Source organism: Heteronotia binoei, chromosome 2, assembly GCF_032191835.1.
Source record: "Heteronotia binoei isolate CCM8104 ecotype False Entrance Well chromosome 2, APGP_CSIRO_Hbin_v1, whole genome shotgun sequence".
Lineage (NCBI taxonomy): Eukaryota > Metazoa > Chordata > Lepidosauria > Squamata > Gekkonidae > Heteronotia > Heteronotia binoei.
Genome location: NC_083224.1, coordinates 199,215,375 through 199,231,181, shown reverse-complemented (window position 1 = coordinate 199,231,181; position 15,807 = coordinate 199,215,375). Strand labels below are relative to the sequence as shown.

Genomic DNA, 15,807 nt, shown 5'->3' with positions numbered 1-15,807 from the left:
GGTCAGTGAACCATCCAGTCCAACTCTCTGTGTCACAAAGTGGTCAAAACCCAGGCGCCATCAAGAGGCTCACCAGAATTCCAGAAGCCCTCCTACTGTGGTCCCCCAAGGACCAAGGATACAGAGCATCACTGCTCCAGATTGTTCCATCTATATATTGCGGCTGATACCCACTGATGTACCTCTGCTCCAGATGTTTATCCAATCTTCTCTTAAAGTTGTCTGTGCTTGTAGCTGCCATTACTTCTTGCAGCAGTGAATTCCACGTGTTAATAAAGAAGTCTTTCCTTTTATCTGTTCTAAACCTACTGTTCATTCACTTCACTAAATACAATGCCCACAAATTCTTGTATTGGGAGAGAGAAAAGGACTCCTTTCGCTACTTCTCTATCCCATGCGTAATTCTGTAAATCTCTTACCATGTCACCCCTCAATCGTCGTTTTTCCAAGTTAAACAGCCCTAACCTCTTTAACCTTTCTTCATAGAGGTGGTGTTCTATTTTCTGCACCTTTTCCAATGCCATAGTATCTTTGAGGTGCAGTGACCAGAAACGCACACAACATTCCACACAGAGCACAGATTTCTCTCACAGAACTCTTCAGCACCTCATACAAGCTCCCTACTCCAGTCCCCACCCCCCAGAGATCAGCACTAACTCTCCTGTAAAAAAACTCTACGAACAACCCATTCCGCCCCCAGGATATACTATCCAATCTTAGCACACTTTAGTTTCCCACGCAGACCGATTTCCCACTAGCGTTATGCCGCTGTCACGCTCCTCTTCTCTGCGGAGCTTCCGTCGGATTTCACACTCTCTGCCCCGGGGCTGCAATTCACTCCGCCTCTTTCGCACAGCAAACAAGATCCTCTAAAAACTGGTTTCTGTTTGACGCGTGAAAAAGGTGAAGCCAGTTGCTGCCCTAGGGCAGATAAGAACATAAGAGAAGCCCTGTTGGATCAGGCCAATGGCCCATCCAGTCCAACACTCTGTGTCACATAAGAGAAGCCATGTTGGATCAGGCCAGTGGCCCATCCAGTCCAACACTCTGTGTCACATAAGAACATAAGAGGAGCCCTGTTGGATCAGGCCAGTGGCCCCTCCAGTCCAACACTCTGTGTCACATAAGAACAGAAGAGAAGCCATGTTGGATCAGGCCAGTGGCCCATCCAGTCCAACACTCTGTGTCACATAAGAACATCAGAGAAGCCCTGTTGGATCAGGCCAGTGGCCCCTCCAGTCCAACACTCTGTGTCACATAAGAACATAAGAGAAGCCATGTTGGATCAGGCCAGTGGCCCATCCAGTCCAACACTCTGTGTCACATAAGAACATAAGAGGAGCCATGTTGGATCAGGCCAATGGCCCATCCAGTCCAACACTCTGTGTCACATAAGAACATAAGAGGAGCCCTGTTGGATCAGGCCAATGGCCCATCCAGTCCAACACTCTGTGTCACATAAGAACATAAGAGGAGCCCTGTTGGATCAGGCCAATGGCCCATCCAGTCCAACACTCTGTGTCACATAAGAACATAAGAGGAGCCCTGTTGGATCAGGCCAATGGCCCATCCAGTCCAACACTCTGTGTCACATAAGAACATAAGGGAAGCCCTGTTGGATCAGGCCAATGGCCCATCCAGTCCAACACTCTGTGTCACATAAGAACATAAGAGAAGCCATGTTGGATCAGGCCAATGGCCCATCCAGTCCAACACTCTGTGTCACATAAGAACATAAGAGGAGCCCTGTTGGATCAGGCCAATGGCCCATCCAGTCCAACACTCTGTGTCACATAAGAACATAAGGGAAGCCATGTTGGATCAGGCCAATGGCCCATCCAGTCCAACACTCTGTGTCACATAAGAACATAAGAGAAGCCATGTTGGATCAGGCCAATGGCCCATCCAGTCCAACACTCTGTGTCACATAAGAACATAAGGGAAGCCATGTTGGATCAGGCCAATGGCCTATCCAGTCCAACACTCTGTGTCACATAAGAACATAAGGGAAGCCATGTTGGATCAGGCCAATGGCACCTCCAGTCCAACACTCTGTGTCACATAAGAACATAAGGGAAGCCATGCTGGATCAGGCGAATGGCCCATCCAGTCCAACACTCTGTGTCACACAGTGGCCAATATACACACAGACACATATACATACATACATATACACACATACACACACACACACACACACATATATACTGTAGCTAATAGACACTGATGGACCTCTGCTCCATATTTTTATCCAATCCCCTCCTGAAGCTGGCTATGCTTGTAGCTGCCACCAACTCCTGTGGCAGTGAATTCCACATGTTAATCACCCTTTGGGTGAAGAAGGACTTCCTTTTATCCGTTTTAACCCAACTGCTCAGCAATTTCATCAAATGCCCACAAGTTCTTGTATTGTGAGAAAGGGAGAAAAGTACTTCTTTCTCTACTTCCTCCATCCCATGCATTATCTTGTAAACCTCTATCATGTCACCCCGCAGTCGACGTTTCTCCAAGCTAAAGAGCCCCCAGCGTTTTAACCTTTCTTCATAGGGAGAGTGTTCCAAACCTTTAATCATTCTAGTTGCCCTTTTTTGGACTTTCTCCAATGCTATAATATCCTTTTGAAGGTGCGGTGACCAGAAATGTACAGTGTGAAAATTCGATAGTGTGAAATCCGACGGAGGAAGACAAGCGTGGCAGCGGCATAAGGCTACTGAGAAATCAGTCTAAGTTCCCATCTTTCTCACTCTACAGGCTTACAATTTAGATCACAGCAACATACATTTAAAATCCCGCCTAAAACCCCCAGAAACGACACACACGGTATTTGCATGACCAAACGCCACCCTCTCCCACAGTACCTTGTGACTGGAACGTGTAACCAGGAGAGCTGCCCATTACTACGGCAGGGATAAGAGTCCAAGTCAAAAGTCTCCAGGCTGTTGCCATCCTGAGTGGCAAGACTTCCTGCTGCGCGGGCTGTTCTGGACGTGACTGAGAGGATCTGGCCCACCATTTCTCTCTCTGAGCCACCACTTATTCTAAGAGAGGAGTCCCTGGTTCCCTGCTGGCCATCCTCAGCCACTCGGCGTGCTCCTGAAGGCAGCGGCAATGGCGCGGATGTCGTGGTGTGTGGAAGCAGGCCCTTGTCCCTCAGCATGCGCTGGTGCGCGGCAACATCGCTCTGTCAGAGAGAAGGGGGGAAAGGGGATGTGTAAGTGAGCGTTCTTCAGAGATGCTGTTTGCCCAGACGCCCAGCCGTGCAGGAAGGAACACTGCGATTGCTACAAGCGGAGTGCCCCAGCCTGCTTTTCTAGCAACAGGGCAGCAATGCAGTACCATCTACTCAGACTGGCAGCAGCTCTCCAGGGCATGGCTGGTGCATGGGAGTAGGCCAAGTGGGCGGCTTCTTAGGGCGTCGCCTAGCCTAGGGGGCACCTCTCTCCATGCACAGTGTGTATGCTCCTTGGAGCCTGCCTTTCCCAATGGAAAGCAGGCTGCATGGAGAGCAGATGTCGTCTGGCCGGTTACAGACCCAGGAAACGCAAAAGCGGATGGCGCCTGCACAGCGCACACCTTGGAGCCTGGCAGGAATAAATTAACCAATTGTAAAAGGTGAAGAAGAGCCAATGACAGCTTCTAAAAACTGGCTCCTGTTGAAGTTGTCTGCTGCCGTTCATCCTTCCTGCTTCCTACTTTAACAGAGCCATGGGGTGGGAGCCATAGCTCAGTGGTAGAGCCTCTTTCTCGCATGCACAGGCCCCTGGCACCTCCAGCTAAAAGGAGCAAGTAGAAATGGTCGTGTGAATGCCTTGTCCCTGGCACCTCCAGCTAAAAGGAGCAAGTAGAAATGGTCGTGTGAAGGTCTTGTCCCTGGCACCTCCAGCTAAAAGAACCAAGTAGTAGTCTCACAATTTTTATTGCTTAATCTCACAAATTTTTTTTAAATTAAATTTAAAATAAAAAACTGTAAATTAAAAATGTAAATAGTTTCAAACGTCATTCTCTGTTTTTTCTCTGTTTTTAAATTTCGGGGGGGGGGCACTAGTGGGCAGCTTGCCTAGGGCACCAAAAAACCCTAGCAACGGCCCTGTTCCAGGGTCTTTCACACCATTGGTTCTTTGAACTGGAGATGCTGGGGACTGAACCTTGGACCTTCTGCATGCCAAGCAGATGCTCTACCACTGAGCCATGGCTCCTTCCTTCTCTTTCTCTATCTATGACCTTCTCTAAATCTCCCTTTAAAGCCATTTAAGCCAAGGCTTTTTTTTTTTTTGAGCAGGAACACACAGGAACGCAGTTCCGGCTGGCTTGGTGTCAGGGGGAGTGGCCTAATACGCAAATGAGTCCCTGGTGGGCTTTTTCTACAAGAAAGCCCTGTGGGAAACAATGGTGATGTCAGGGGGTGTAACGTAATACACAAATAATTTCCTGCTGGGTTTTTTCTACCAAAAACCTCCTACGTGAAACAATGGCAACACCAGGGGGAGTGGCCTAATATGCAAATGAGTTTCTGCCAGGCTTTTTCTACAAGGAAAGCCCTGATTCAAGCTATTGTTCACTGCTATATCCCATCAGGCGTGGTGCTAGGGATTCTGGTGCCCCTAGGCCAAGGCCTGTCCCCACCCCCCAGTCTCTTGCCGCACGCGCTGTGAAGAAGTAACTTCATCAGGCTGTGCAAACGAGTGTGTTCAGGTGCAGGAAGCCGGCATGGGGAGACGGCAGGGGGAAGTGGAGGGCAGCGGGTGCAGGGAGACGGAGGGCAGTGGGGGGAGATGGAGGGCAGCAGGCGCAGGGAGAGGGGATGCCTCATTGTGCCCATAGGCCAAGTGGCGCCTGAGGCGGCCACCTACTTGGTCTACTCCCACGCACCAGCCATGTATCCCACAGCAGTGAGTTCCACAGGATACTGGAGAGAAAGGCAGAATCCATCTTGGAGAGTGATTTTCTGAAGACTTTGAGGCCTCAGCTTCTCAGTCCTGGTTAACTTTCCACACATCCGCAGCGTCAAGCATGAGATTTCAAAATAACCAGTCCTTGGGTTTGAAACAAAGTTTGATTTATTGATAATCCATGTGGCTCAGTTGAGCTAGGTATTGGAACTGATACTTAGTAACAACAGAATACAAGCTTTAAAATGGCACATCAAAGATTCTATAAATAATTCTACATTCACATGTGAAATTCACACTCTAACTTCCTTATCTCTATTGCGGTTGGCGCATCCTAGGTCCAGGCCTCGCTGGGCCTGGGAATGAGTCCCAGGAAGTCTCATCTTCAAAGAGGACATTCCTGCATTTGTTAGTAAAAGCGAAAGAAGCAATGGAGGGGGTTTGCTACTTTGATGTGCCTGAATCTAATTCATGGTTAGTAACAATTCTATGATCTGACAATTATAACAACTAGAAAATTCACAATGCTTGACATACTGCCCCCCCCCTAAGCTCTTGCTCGGGGTTTGTCTGGGTGCAGCAGGTAAAATCTTTTAAGGAGGAGGGGGGCCTGGAGGTCGGATGCTTTTACCCATTCATCACAACTGGGGGGAAATACTTCCAGCGTACTAGGAAACAGAGTACCCCCCCTTTTTCTCTCGCATCCAATATCTCCTGCACCTCATGGTGACTCTGACCCTCCACTTGAATAGGTTTGGGCTCCTGCGGGCAAGGGTGCCAGCTCGTAGCCCCCGGATCTCGCTGAAGAAGGCTGCAATGGAAAACAGGATGGATTTTACTAAACAGTTTTGGCAATTCCAACTCCACTGTCACTTTATTTATCACACTCTTTATTTTGAATGGCCCCAAGTATTTGTACGCGAGCTTCCTGGAAGTCTGTGGCAAAGGCAAGTTCTTTGTAGACAGGAATACAGTTTCTCCTATTTTAAAATCCCATTCCGGGGCATGTTTTTTGTCATAATGCGCTTTGTAATCCCGTTTGGCCATTTCCAGGTTTTCTTGAATTATGGACCACCCTTTCCCTAGCGTTTCCCACCATTGCTGACAGGAGGTGGGGGGCTTGTCCCCACTGCTGCTGGGCAGCAGTGGGAACGGTTTTCCCTCATAGCCATTGACAATTTTGAAGGGAGTTGCTTTGGTTGAGCTATGGAGACTATTATTGTATCCATATTCTGCGAACGGTAACAGCTCCACCCAGTTAGTCTGCTGGAAGTTCACATAGCACCGTAAATATTGTTCTAGAAGCACGTTTACGCGTTCTGTCTGCCCGTCCGTCTGCAGGTGGTAGGCAGAGCTCAACCCCTGTTCCATGCCTGTTAGTTTACAAAACTCCCACCAGAAGTTGGCAACGAATTGCGAGCCACGGTCACTAATGACCTTATCAGGGAATGAGTGGACCTTAACAACGTGTTGGAAAAACAAACAGGCAAGCTTCTTTGCTGTAGGCAATTTTTTACAGGGAATGAAATGGGCTTGCTTTGAGAAAGTATCCACCACCACCAATATTACAGTTTTGCCCTGAGAAGCTAGTAGTTCCACTATAAAGTCCATAGAGACCATGGACCAAGGGCGTTCCGCAGTGGGAGTGGGCTGGAGGAGGCCGGGGGGGTTTCCCACCTCGTTTCTTTGCCATTATACACACCGGGCAAGTGGTCACAAATTCTGAAATGTCTTTTTTTCATTTGAGGCCACCAGAATTGTCTATTGACTAGGTGTAACACCTCTTGCCTCAGTGTTTTTGGCACATACAATTTCCCGTCGTGGTACCAAAATCCCCCTGCCCCTTTAATCAGTCCTTTGGGTCTTCCTTCACCTTCGCGTTCTGTCTCTTCAATCAGTCTATTGCCCCCCCCATGGTTCTGGTGCTCCCCGTTTCTTCCCCGACCGGATGGTCACTGCGCCCGCTATGGCGCTGGGGGGAATGATGGAGTCCACCACCTCCTCCCTCTGACTCTCGTGTTGGGACAGTCTAGATAGTGCGTCGGCTAAGAAGTTTTTCGACCTGGGTATGTGTCTCAGGGTGAAGTCGAACTTCGCAAAGAATCCCGCCCACCGAATTTGTTTTTCAGTTAGTTTCCTGTGGCCGGTTAGAGCCTCTAGGTTCTAATGATCGGTCCAGATCTCAAATGGTACTCTCGCCCCCTCTAGCCAGGACCTCCATGTTTTTAAAGTGAACATTACTGCGAACGCCTCTTTGTCCCACACCGACCAATTCAGCTGCTCTTGGGAGAATTTCTTAGAAATGTAGGCGCATGGTCGTAACCTCCCCTCTGAGTCTTTCTGCATCAATATGGCTCCCACAGCTACATCGGAGGCATTGCATTGAACCACGAAGGGCTTAAGTTCATTGGGATGGGCCAGCACTGGTTCGCTTGTAAACAACTGCTTAAGTTTTTCAAACGCCTTTTGGCAGGCAGGGGTCCATGTCAGTTTCGCCCCCGGTTTTTTTGCCTTGGGCCCCTTCCCTCTAGTCTTAAGCAAATCTGTCAAAGGTAACATTACTTGGGCGAACCCTTGTATGAAATTTCTGTAAAAATTTGTGAACCCGAGGAAAGATTGTAGCTGTCTACGTGTCCTCAGGGGTGCCCAATCCAATACTGCCTGTATTTTGGCGGGATCCATAGCGAGTCCTTTGTGGGACACTCTGAATCCCAGATAGTCAAGCTCAGTCTGGTGGAACTCACACTTTGATAACTTCGCATACAGTTTGTGCTCGTATAGGGTAGTGAGCACCTTCCTCACTAATTGTACATGGGAGGCTACGTCCTTTGAATAGATAATGATGCCATCCAGGTACACCACCACCCCCTTGTACAGGTACTCTCTCAAGACTTCATGAATAAACTTCATAAACACTCCTGGAACGCCCTGTAATCCGAAAGGCATCACGAGGTACTCGAACTGCCCCATTGGAGTGTTGAATGCAGTTTTCCACTCATCCCCCTCTTTGATCCGCACTCTAAAGTATGCTTCCCTCAGATCCAGTTTCGTGACAATGGACCCCTTAGACACCGTGCTCAGTAGATCTCAGATCAGGGGGATGGGATAAGCGTTGTACATTGAAATCCCATTTATCCCGCGAAAATCTGTGCAAAGTCTAAGGCTCCCGTCTTTCTTCTTCCGGAAGAGTACCGGTGCTGCATGCGGGGCAGTAGCCGGCCTGATAAAGCCTCTTTTGAGGTTCTTGTCTATGAACTTCCTTAGTTCTGCCTTTTCAGCCCACCCCATAGAGTATAGTTTGGCTTTGGGCAGCTCCTGCCCGGGGATTAGTTCAATGGCGCAGTGGGGAGTTCAATGGCGCTTCGGTGGGGAGGGAGCTCGTTCGCCTCCTCCTCGCTGAATACTTTACACAAGTCTCTGTACTCTCGGGGGATAGATTGGACCTCTTCCACTGACACGCACATTTTTTCGTTTCGGGGAGGAGGGTTAGGCCCCCAAGCCCCTAACCAGCGATGCTGTTTGCACCTTTGGTCGGTAAAGTCTATTGTTTGGTCCCCCCATTGTATGTCTGGTTGGTGCTTGGCTAACCATCTGACTCCCAACACTATGTCGAAGGAGGAGGAGGGGGCAATTACAAACACCTCTACGTCCCAGTGATCCTCTATCCCCACCGTACTCCCTGGGTCTCCTCCAAGCAGGGTTCTCCCCTCATTACTGACCTGTCCATCTGTTTGAATTGGATCAGGTGGGGTAGGGGTTTCCAGGCTAACCCCAACACGTCCACTAACTTTGGGGTGATAATTTCCCGTGTACACCCTGAGTCATTTAGAGCTCGGGCATGGGTTAAGTTTTAGGTTTAGCAATGTCAATGGCACAATAAACAAAGATCCAGTTATTCTCATCCGCAACGGTGCTGTTAGATCCACGACCTGCCTCCCGGCACCTCTCAGTGCAGGTCATTGTCATTTTCCGCCAGCTCTGTTCCCCACGACTCCTCACTTAAGTCATCCAGGATTATAGTATCCTCGTCAAGCACCATCGATGTTGCAGTGCTCCCTTGGACCGATTCCTTGGCCTTGGTCGAAGTCTTCTTTGGTCCCGCCGCGGTCGGCTTTGGAGTTGGGGACTCGAGATTTCTCGGGGCAATTGGCTGCCAAGTGGTTTGGGTCCCCACATCGGAAGCATTTGCGCATAGGGGGAGTTTTGGAGGTTCCTCCATGGGCTGCACCTTTCTTCCCATCAGTCTTGGCCCCTGACCAAGCCTCATGTCCCCCCTTTCCCCCTTGCTGGCATTGGAGGGCCACTCGCTTTATATTGGTTTCTACCTTGCCGGCCAGTTGTACCTAGTCCATGAGTGTAGTGGGGCGGGCTTGCTGCAGGGCTCGGTCTAGTAGGCTCGCATTCAGCCATCTCTGGTACGCTTCAATCATCTCGCTCCAACCTCAAACTTTAGCTGACTGTGCTCTGAAGTCGGCCATGTACTCTCTTACTCCCCTTGTTGCATGTCACGTAAGGCCGTGATGGCTCGGGTCTCTTGGAGGGGATCTTCATATTGAGTTAACAGTGCCTGCAGGAACCCGGCCACTGTGTCGAGCTCGGGCCCCCTCATCTCGTACAGACTCACGTACCACCGTCTCGCTGCCCCCTTCAGCTTGGACCCGAGGTATTCCACTTGGCTAAAGTCATCAGGGAACGTGTTCCCCCAATAATGCATGTAGCTATTGGCTTGGATGGTGAAGTACTCCACTTCCTCTGGGTCGCCATAGAAGGTGGCATCCAATTCTCGGCCCCTTCTGTAGTCTCGAGGGGCTGGGGGTCCCGGCAGTGGTGGCGGGGCCCCTGGTTGGGCCGGTACCATCGAGGGCACTTGAGGTGCCGGTGCTGGCAGTGGTACCGGTGGCGCCGGCGCTGTGGGCGGGGCCGGTGGAGCTCTCCCAAAGTCACACAGCAGTAGCCAATCAATCTGCCTCTGCATCTCTCGCGCCATGAAGGTGAAATTCGCTTGTATTTCGTCCCGTAGTTCTCTCGCCATGGTAGTCATCTCTCCCCTCACGGTCTTTTGGATGTCTGTCTCTTTAGGGGGACTCCCATCTTCCTCCTCCGACTCAGATCCCATGGGATGGTCATCATCAGGTCTAAGTACACCCCATTTGTCCTCGTCCCCCAAGGGACAGTCGTTCCCTCTCTCACCGGGGTTTCCACCGCCCTTGTCCCCTCGCACTGGCCTCAACAGGATGACCTCATGGTGTGCTGGTGCTTCATCCATCAGGGTTGTGGAGGTACGTGGTGCCCACTTTTTAGGGGTGATGAACAGCTGTTGTATGTGCAAAGGGGACCTGCGCCCCCCAACTCTCCGAGTCCCAACGATGTGCCAGGGGGGAGTCCGCACCTCGATTCCTTCGAGTGGATCAGTAGGTTCTCTGTTATCTGGTACTCTTTCAGCCATCCGGCTTAAAGTTGCCAGATCAGACGAACTCTTAATAAAGGATCAGTTCCAAAATGTCAAGCATGAGATTTCAAAATAATCAGTCTTGGGTTTTGAAACAAAGTTTGGTTTATTGATAATCCATGTGGCTCAGTTGAGCTAGGTATTGGAACTGATACTTAGTAACAACAGAATACAAGCTTTAAAATGGCACATCAAAGGTTCTATAAACAATTCTACATTCACGTGTGAAATTCACACTCTAACTTCCTTATCTCTATTGCGGTTGGCGCATCCTGGGTCCAGGCCTCGCTGGGCCTGGGAATGAGTCCCAGGAGGTCTTATCTTCAAAGAGGACATTCCTGCATTTGTTAGTAAAAGCGAAAGAAGCAATGGAGGGGGTTTGCTATTTTGATGTGCCTGAATCTAATTCATGGTTAGTAACAATTCTATGATCTGACAATTATAACAACTAGAAAATCCATAATGCTCGACACCCAGCAGAGATCTGGATTTTGCCTGGATTTCAAGCTATTAATCCTTTCCTCTCCCCCTCCCAGCCCCTCCCCTATGATTTCCTGTTGCCCCACTGCAACTCCCAAAGTTCCACAGGCCCTGCGGATGGCCACCCCTTGCTTCACTCCAACTCTAACTCTCCCCCACCCCACACACACCCTAAGATCCATATCCTTATCCAGTTACAGGCCTGGTGCAAATCGAAAAACCACATCCCGCCCCCCCCCCACACACACACGCCCCCGGCAAACCTAGAAAGCGTTTGAGTCTTTCTAAAAAGACGAACGGTTGATACTGAACGCATCTTTTAAAAAACAAAACAGACCAACAGCTTTCAAACAGAAATGGTTGGTCGTGGGACAGGGCTGTTCCTAATTTCGCCACCGGGTCTGGAGAGAACGCAAAAGTTTTGGCTTACGATCCAGCTGGAGAGGATGATAATGCAAAGCATATGGGGTTTTGATCTGGCCCAAGGGGTGCCTCATTTATTGCAGAGAGAATAAGGAAAAATGCTGCAGAAAAGCAAAGTTGGAGGGGGGGACAGAAACTCTCCTGTTTCCATGCTGTTGTTTGCAGATTGCAAGCTCTCCTTTGCTTACTTCTTTCTTATAAAAAGAAATCAAAAATAGTCCAAGAATATTTTGCTTCCTCCCCCTTCCCTTGCAGGGCTCTTGCTAGGGTTGCCAGCTTTCAGGTGGGGCCTGGAGATCTCCCGCTTTTATAACTGATCTCCAGCTGGCAGAGACCGGCTCCCCTGGAGAAAATGGCTGCTTAGAAGGGTGGGCTCTAGGGCATTGTCTCGTGCTGAGGCCCCTCCCCAAACCACACCCTCTCCCAGCTCCACCCCCAAAATCTCCAGGCGTTTTCCAACACACACTTGGCAACCCTGCCTCTTGTTTATTGACAGGGTTATTTGAAATATTTTTAACCCACTTATGTCCCTACCGAATGAACATAAAACATAAGAGAAGCCATGTCAGGCCAATGGCCCATCTTGTCCAACACTCCATGTCACACAGTGGCCAAAAAACCCCAGGTGCCATCAGGAGGTCCACCAGTGGGGCCAGGACACTAGAAGCCCTCCCACTGTTCCCCTCGCCAAGCACCAAGAATACAGAGCATCACTGCCCCAGACATAAGAGAAGCCATGTTGGATCAGGCCAATGGCCCATCCAGCCCAACACTCCGTGTCACACAGTGGCCAAAAAACCCAGGTGCCATCAGGAGGTCCACCAGTGGGGCCAGGACACTAGAAGCCCTCCCACTGTTCCCCTCGCCAAGCACCAAGAATACAGAGCATCACTTCCCCAGACATAAGAGAAGCCTTATTGGATGAGGCCAATGGCCCATCCAGTCCAACACTCTGTGTCACACAGTGCCAAAAAACCCGAAGTGCCATCAGGAGGTCCACCAGTGGGGCTGTGTTCCCCCCTACAAAGCATCAAGAATACAGAGCATCACATGCCCCAGACAGAGAGTTCCAACAATAGGCTGTGACTCATACCCGCTGATGGACCTCTGTTCCATGGAGATCGTTTTGTAGAAAGTCCAGGGGGTCTCAAGGTGACTTACATACTCCTGGAAATTGGGGGAAGGAGCCTGGGGAAGACAGTGACCTCAGTGGAATATATTGCCAAAGAGTCCATCCTCCAAAACATCCATTTTTCTCAAGGGGAACTTCTCCCTGTAGTCTCTGGGAAGGTGTTCCAAAGAACGTGTGCCAAAGCCAAGAAGGAATGTGGCTCAAGCAGCGGCACATCTAATGAATGTTCCCAGGCCTCGGATTCAGCAGGAGCTCACAGGAGCACAGCTCCTGAACCTTTCTGACGGTTCCCCCTCCTCCTCCCCACCTACCTTGTCCATTAGGAGATGCAATCCCTGGATTCGGAGAGCGGGCAGCCAGCCCCTGGGCCGCATGTTTGACACCCCTGCTCTAGAGGATTAGACTTTTTGTCATGGTCTGGTTTTCTAGCGGGCTTTGTGCTGTACAGACTGTGTTCCCTATCATCGGTGTGCTTTGCACGATGCTTATGCAGCACTCCAATAATAGTAACTCTTCCACGTTTCCGAGCTCTGTTTGATAGGACAGTTTCTAAAACAAACAGATTGTTTAAGAATGCTTGCTTGCCTATTCGCACAGCAATGCAGTGAAGGTCCGTGTACTACGGGAAGAGCAGTTGCTCAAGCAACCTTTTTTAAAAAAAAAAACAAAACCCCAACACAGCCAATCAGACTCCCAATGTCCAATCCAAAGTCCAGATGGGCAAAAGCCCCACGTGGCTCCATCCGCTTTCTAAAAACACTGGGTGGGTATCGGGAAAGGTGTCGGCGGGCACTACGGTGCCCAGAAGCACCATGCTGAGGATGCCTGACTTAATAGCTTCTTCAAATTCCCAGCATTATTGTTGTTAATAGCCCTTTCGTTGTATACTGGGGAAGCCAAACTCGCTTAACATATGAGCCATAGAATAAACGTCAGATGTTTGAGAGCAGCAAGGAGGGAGGGAGGAAAATAGATGGGAGGAAGGAGGGAGAGGTTGAAAGAAAGCACCTGTAACTTTGAATACATTCTCCAAGCTGCCAGCTAGCTTGGCTTGGAGAATGGATTTAAAGAAGACGACGACTACAGATTTATTCCCCGCCCTTCTCTCTGAATCAGAGACTGAGAGCGACTTACAATCTTCTTTATCTCCTTCCCCTGTAACAGACACCCTGTGAGGTGGGTGGGGCTGAGAGAGCTCTTACAGTAGCTGCCCTTTCAAGGACAGAGTCTCAGAGTGGCCTACAATCTCCTTTCCCTTGCTCCCGCACAACAGACACCCTGTGAGGCGGGTGGGGTTGAGAGAGCTCTCTCAGAAGCTGCCCTTTCAAGGACAGAGTCTCAGAGCAGCTCACAATCTCCTTTCCCTTCCTCCCACACAACAGACACCCTGTGAGGTGGGTGGGGCTGAGAGAGTTCTGATAGAAGCTGCTCTTTCAAGGACAGCTCCTACAAGAGCTGGCTAGCCTGAGGCCATTCCAGCAGGTGCATGTGGAGGAGTGGGGAATGAAATCTGGTTCTCTCAGATAAGAGTCCGCACACTTAACCACTACACCAAACTGGCTCTCAGAGACAAATGCCTTCTCCAAGCCAGCTGATGGGATGGCGGGGGCTTTGAGAGCCACAGAGTAGCTGTGAAAGAGCCACATGAGGTGTCTGTTGTGGGGGAGGAAGGGAAAGGAGATTGTGAGCCGCTCTGAGACTCTGTCCTTGAAAGGGCAGCTGCTGTGAGAGCCCTCTCCAGCCCCAGCCACTTCACAGGGTGTCTGTTGTGGGGGAGGAAGGGAAAGGAGATTGTGAGCCGCTCTGAGACTCTTTGGAGTGGAGGGCGGGATATAAATCCAATATCTTCATCTTCTCAACTTCCACTTGGAAATAATGAAAGGATAGAGGCACCTTTTGGGGGGCTCACAGAACTGGACCACCTTGACCAATCTTTTTGAAACGGGGGGGGGGGGGGGAGTGTCTTGAGGAGAGGCACTGGATGCTATGCTGAAAATTTGGTGCCTCTACCTTCAAAAACAATCCCCCAAGAGCCCCAGATACCTGTGGATCAACATCCCATTATACTCTATGGGAACCAATCTCCATAGGGTATAATGGAGTGCCCAGCAGACTTTTCCCTCGCCCCCCCCCCCCCCTGGTTTCAGATGACCCTGAAGCAGGGGGAGGGCCTCCAAAATGGGGGATCCCCTTCCCCAAACTACGGATTGGCAACGCTAGTTCTCCGGGATCGCAGGCCCTTCCCTTCCGTTAAGCAGGAGAGATGCCAGGCGGGGACCGGTCTGCCTGTGAAGGTGCTGCTGCCCTGCTGATTCATGAGCCCCCCAGCCCCCCCCCCCAGACTACCTGGTCCTCTCTGCTCCACACGGTTTAGCAGAGGTGTCGAACTCATTTGTTATGAGGGCCGGATCTGACATAAATGAGACCTTGTCGGGCCAGGCCACGGGCGTACCTATTTAAGATTAGGTAGCAGAGATATATATTTTATAAAGAACACAAGCACAAATATATATTTTTTTAAAAACTTAAAACATGCTTAAAACGTTAGCACTCGTTGGTCTTAAAGGCGCTTTCTTTGTATCTCTCCCATGGGATCCAGGGAACTGGGCCAAGGAAGCTCTGGCTCTTTCCTTCCTTCGCCAGGGGACTGGGGTGGGGGGGAGCAGGTCTGTAGCCAGAAAACTTTGGGTGGAGGGCCCCCCGAGGTAAGAAATTTGGAAGGGGGGGGCATGGGGCCAGATGGCCACGTTTGCACAGAGCGCTCCTCCACCCTTGTGGTGCGGGAAAGGCCAGTGGGACCACATGGCCCCGTTTGCACCGAGGTCGCGCAAACGCCACCCCCGCTGAGCAGCAGCAGCTCTGGAGGCCCTCCCATGGAGGGGCCCGGCAGGGGGAAGGGGTTTTTAAATAGAGGGGTAGTGCCCCCCCGCCCACCCACCCCCGTGGCTACGGGCCTGGGGGAGAGCCTCAGCCAATAGAAGGAAGAGAGGCTTAGCTCAGTAGCTCCGCTGTGCAACTGAGAGAGCCTGGCAACAGGAGCTATTCCTCCCTCCCCAAGGGAGGAGCCTCAGCCAACGGAGGAAATAGAGGTTTTGCTCTGTAGCTCTGCTGTGCGATTGAGCAAGCCTGGCAAAGCAAGCTGTTACGCAGAAGGAAGGGAGATACAGGGAGAAGGAAGCAGATGACAGGCAGTTGCTGGGGGGGGGGGGCTGATCGAAGCCCTCCAAGGGCCTGATTCGGCCCCCGGAACTGCATGTTTGACCCTCCCCCCTTTGAACTGATCCTTTGGTCAGCGGAGGGGGTCAAGCGCTAATGGACCCCCCCCCCCCCGCCTGCTGCTGGCCAAAAGACACGCGCAAAGCAAGGCAGGCAGCCGCCTTCTATCCGGGACTGAGTCCACGTCAGTCAGCTTGCGTGTGGGGCTCTCCAAGGGG

The 15,807-nt window shown here is 50.7% G+C and overlaps 1 protein-coding gene across 1 annotated transcript in view; it reads right to left on the bottom strand.

The window, feature by feature from the left end:
* The window catches only part of ADAMTS10 (ADAM metallopeptidase with thrombospondin type 1 motif 10), an 85,797-nt gene extending 82,620 nt beyond the window's left edge, over positions 1-3,177 (bottom strand). The window contains 1 exon segment of the mRNA XM_060232829.1: positions 2,859-3,177. Within this exon segment, the coding sequence (XP_060088812.1) occupies positions 2,859-2,946 (88 nt within the window). The 5' untranslated portion in view covers positions 2,947-3,177.
* Between the last annotated feature and the right edge of the window lie 12,630 nt (positions 3,178-15,807).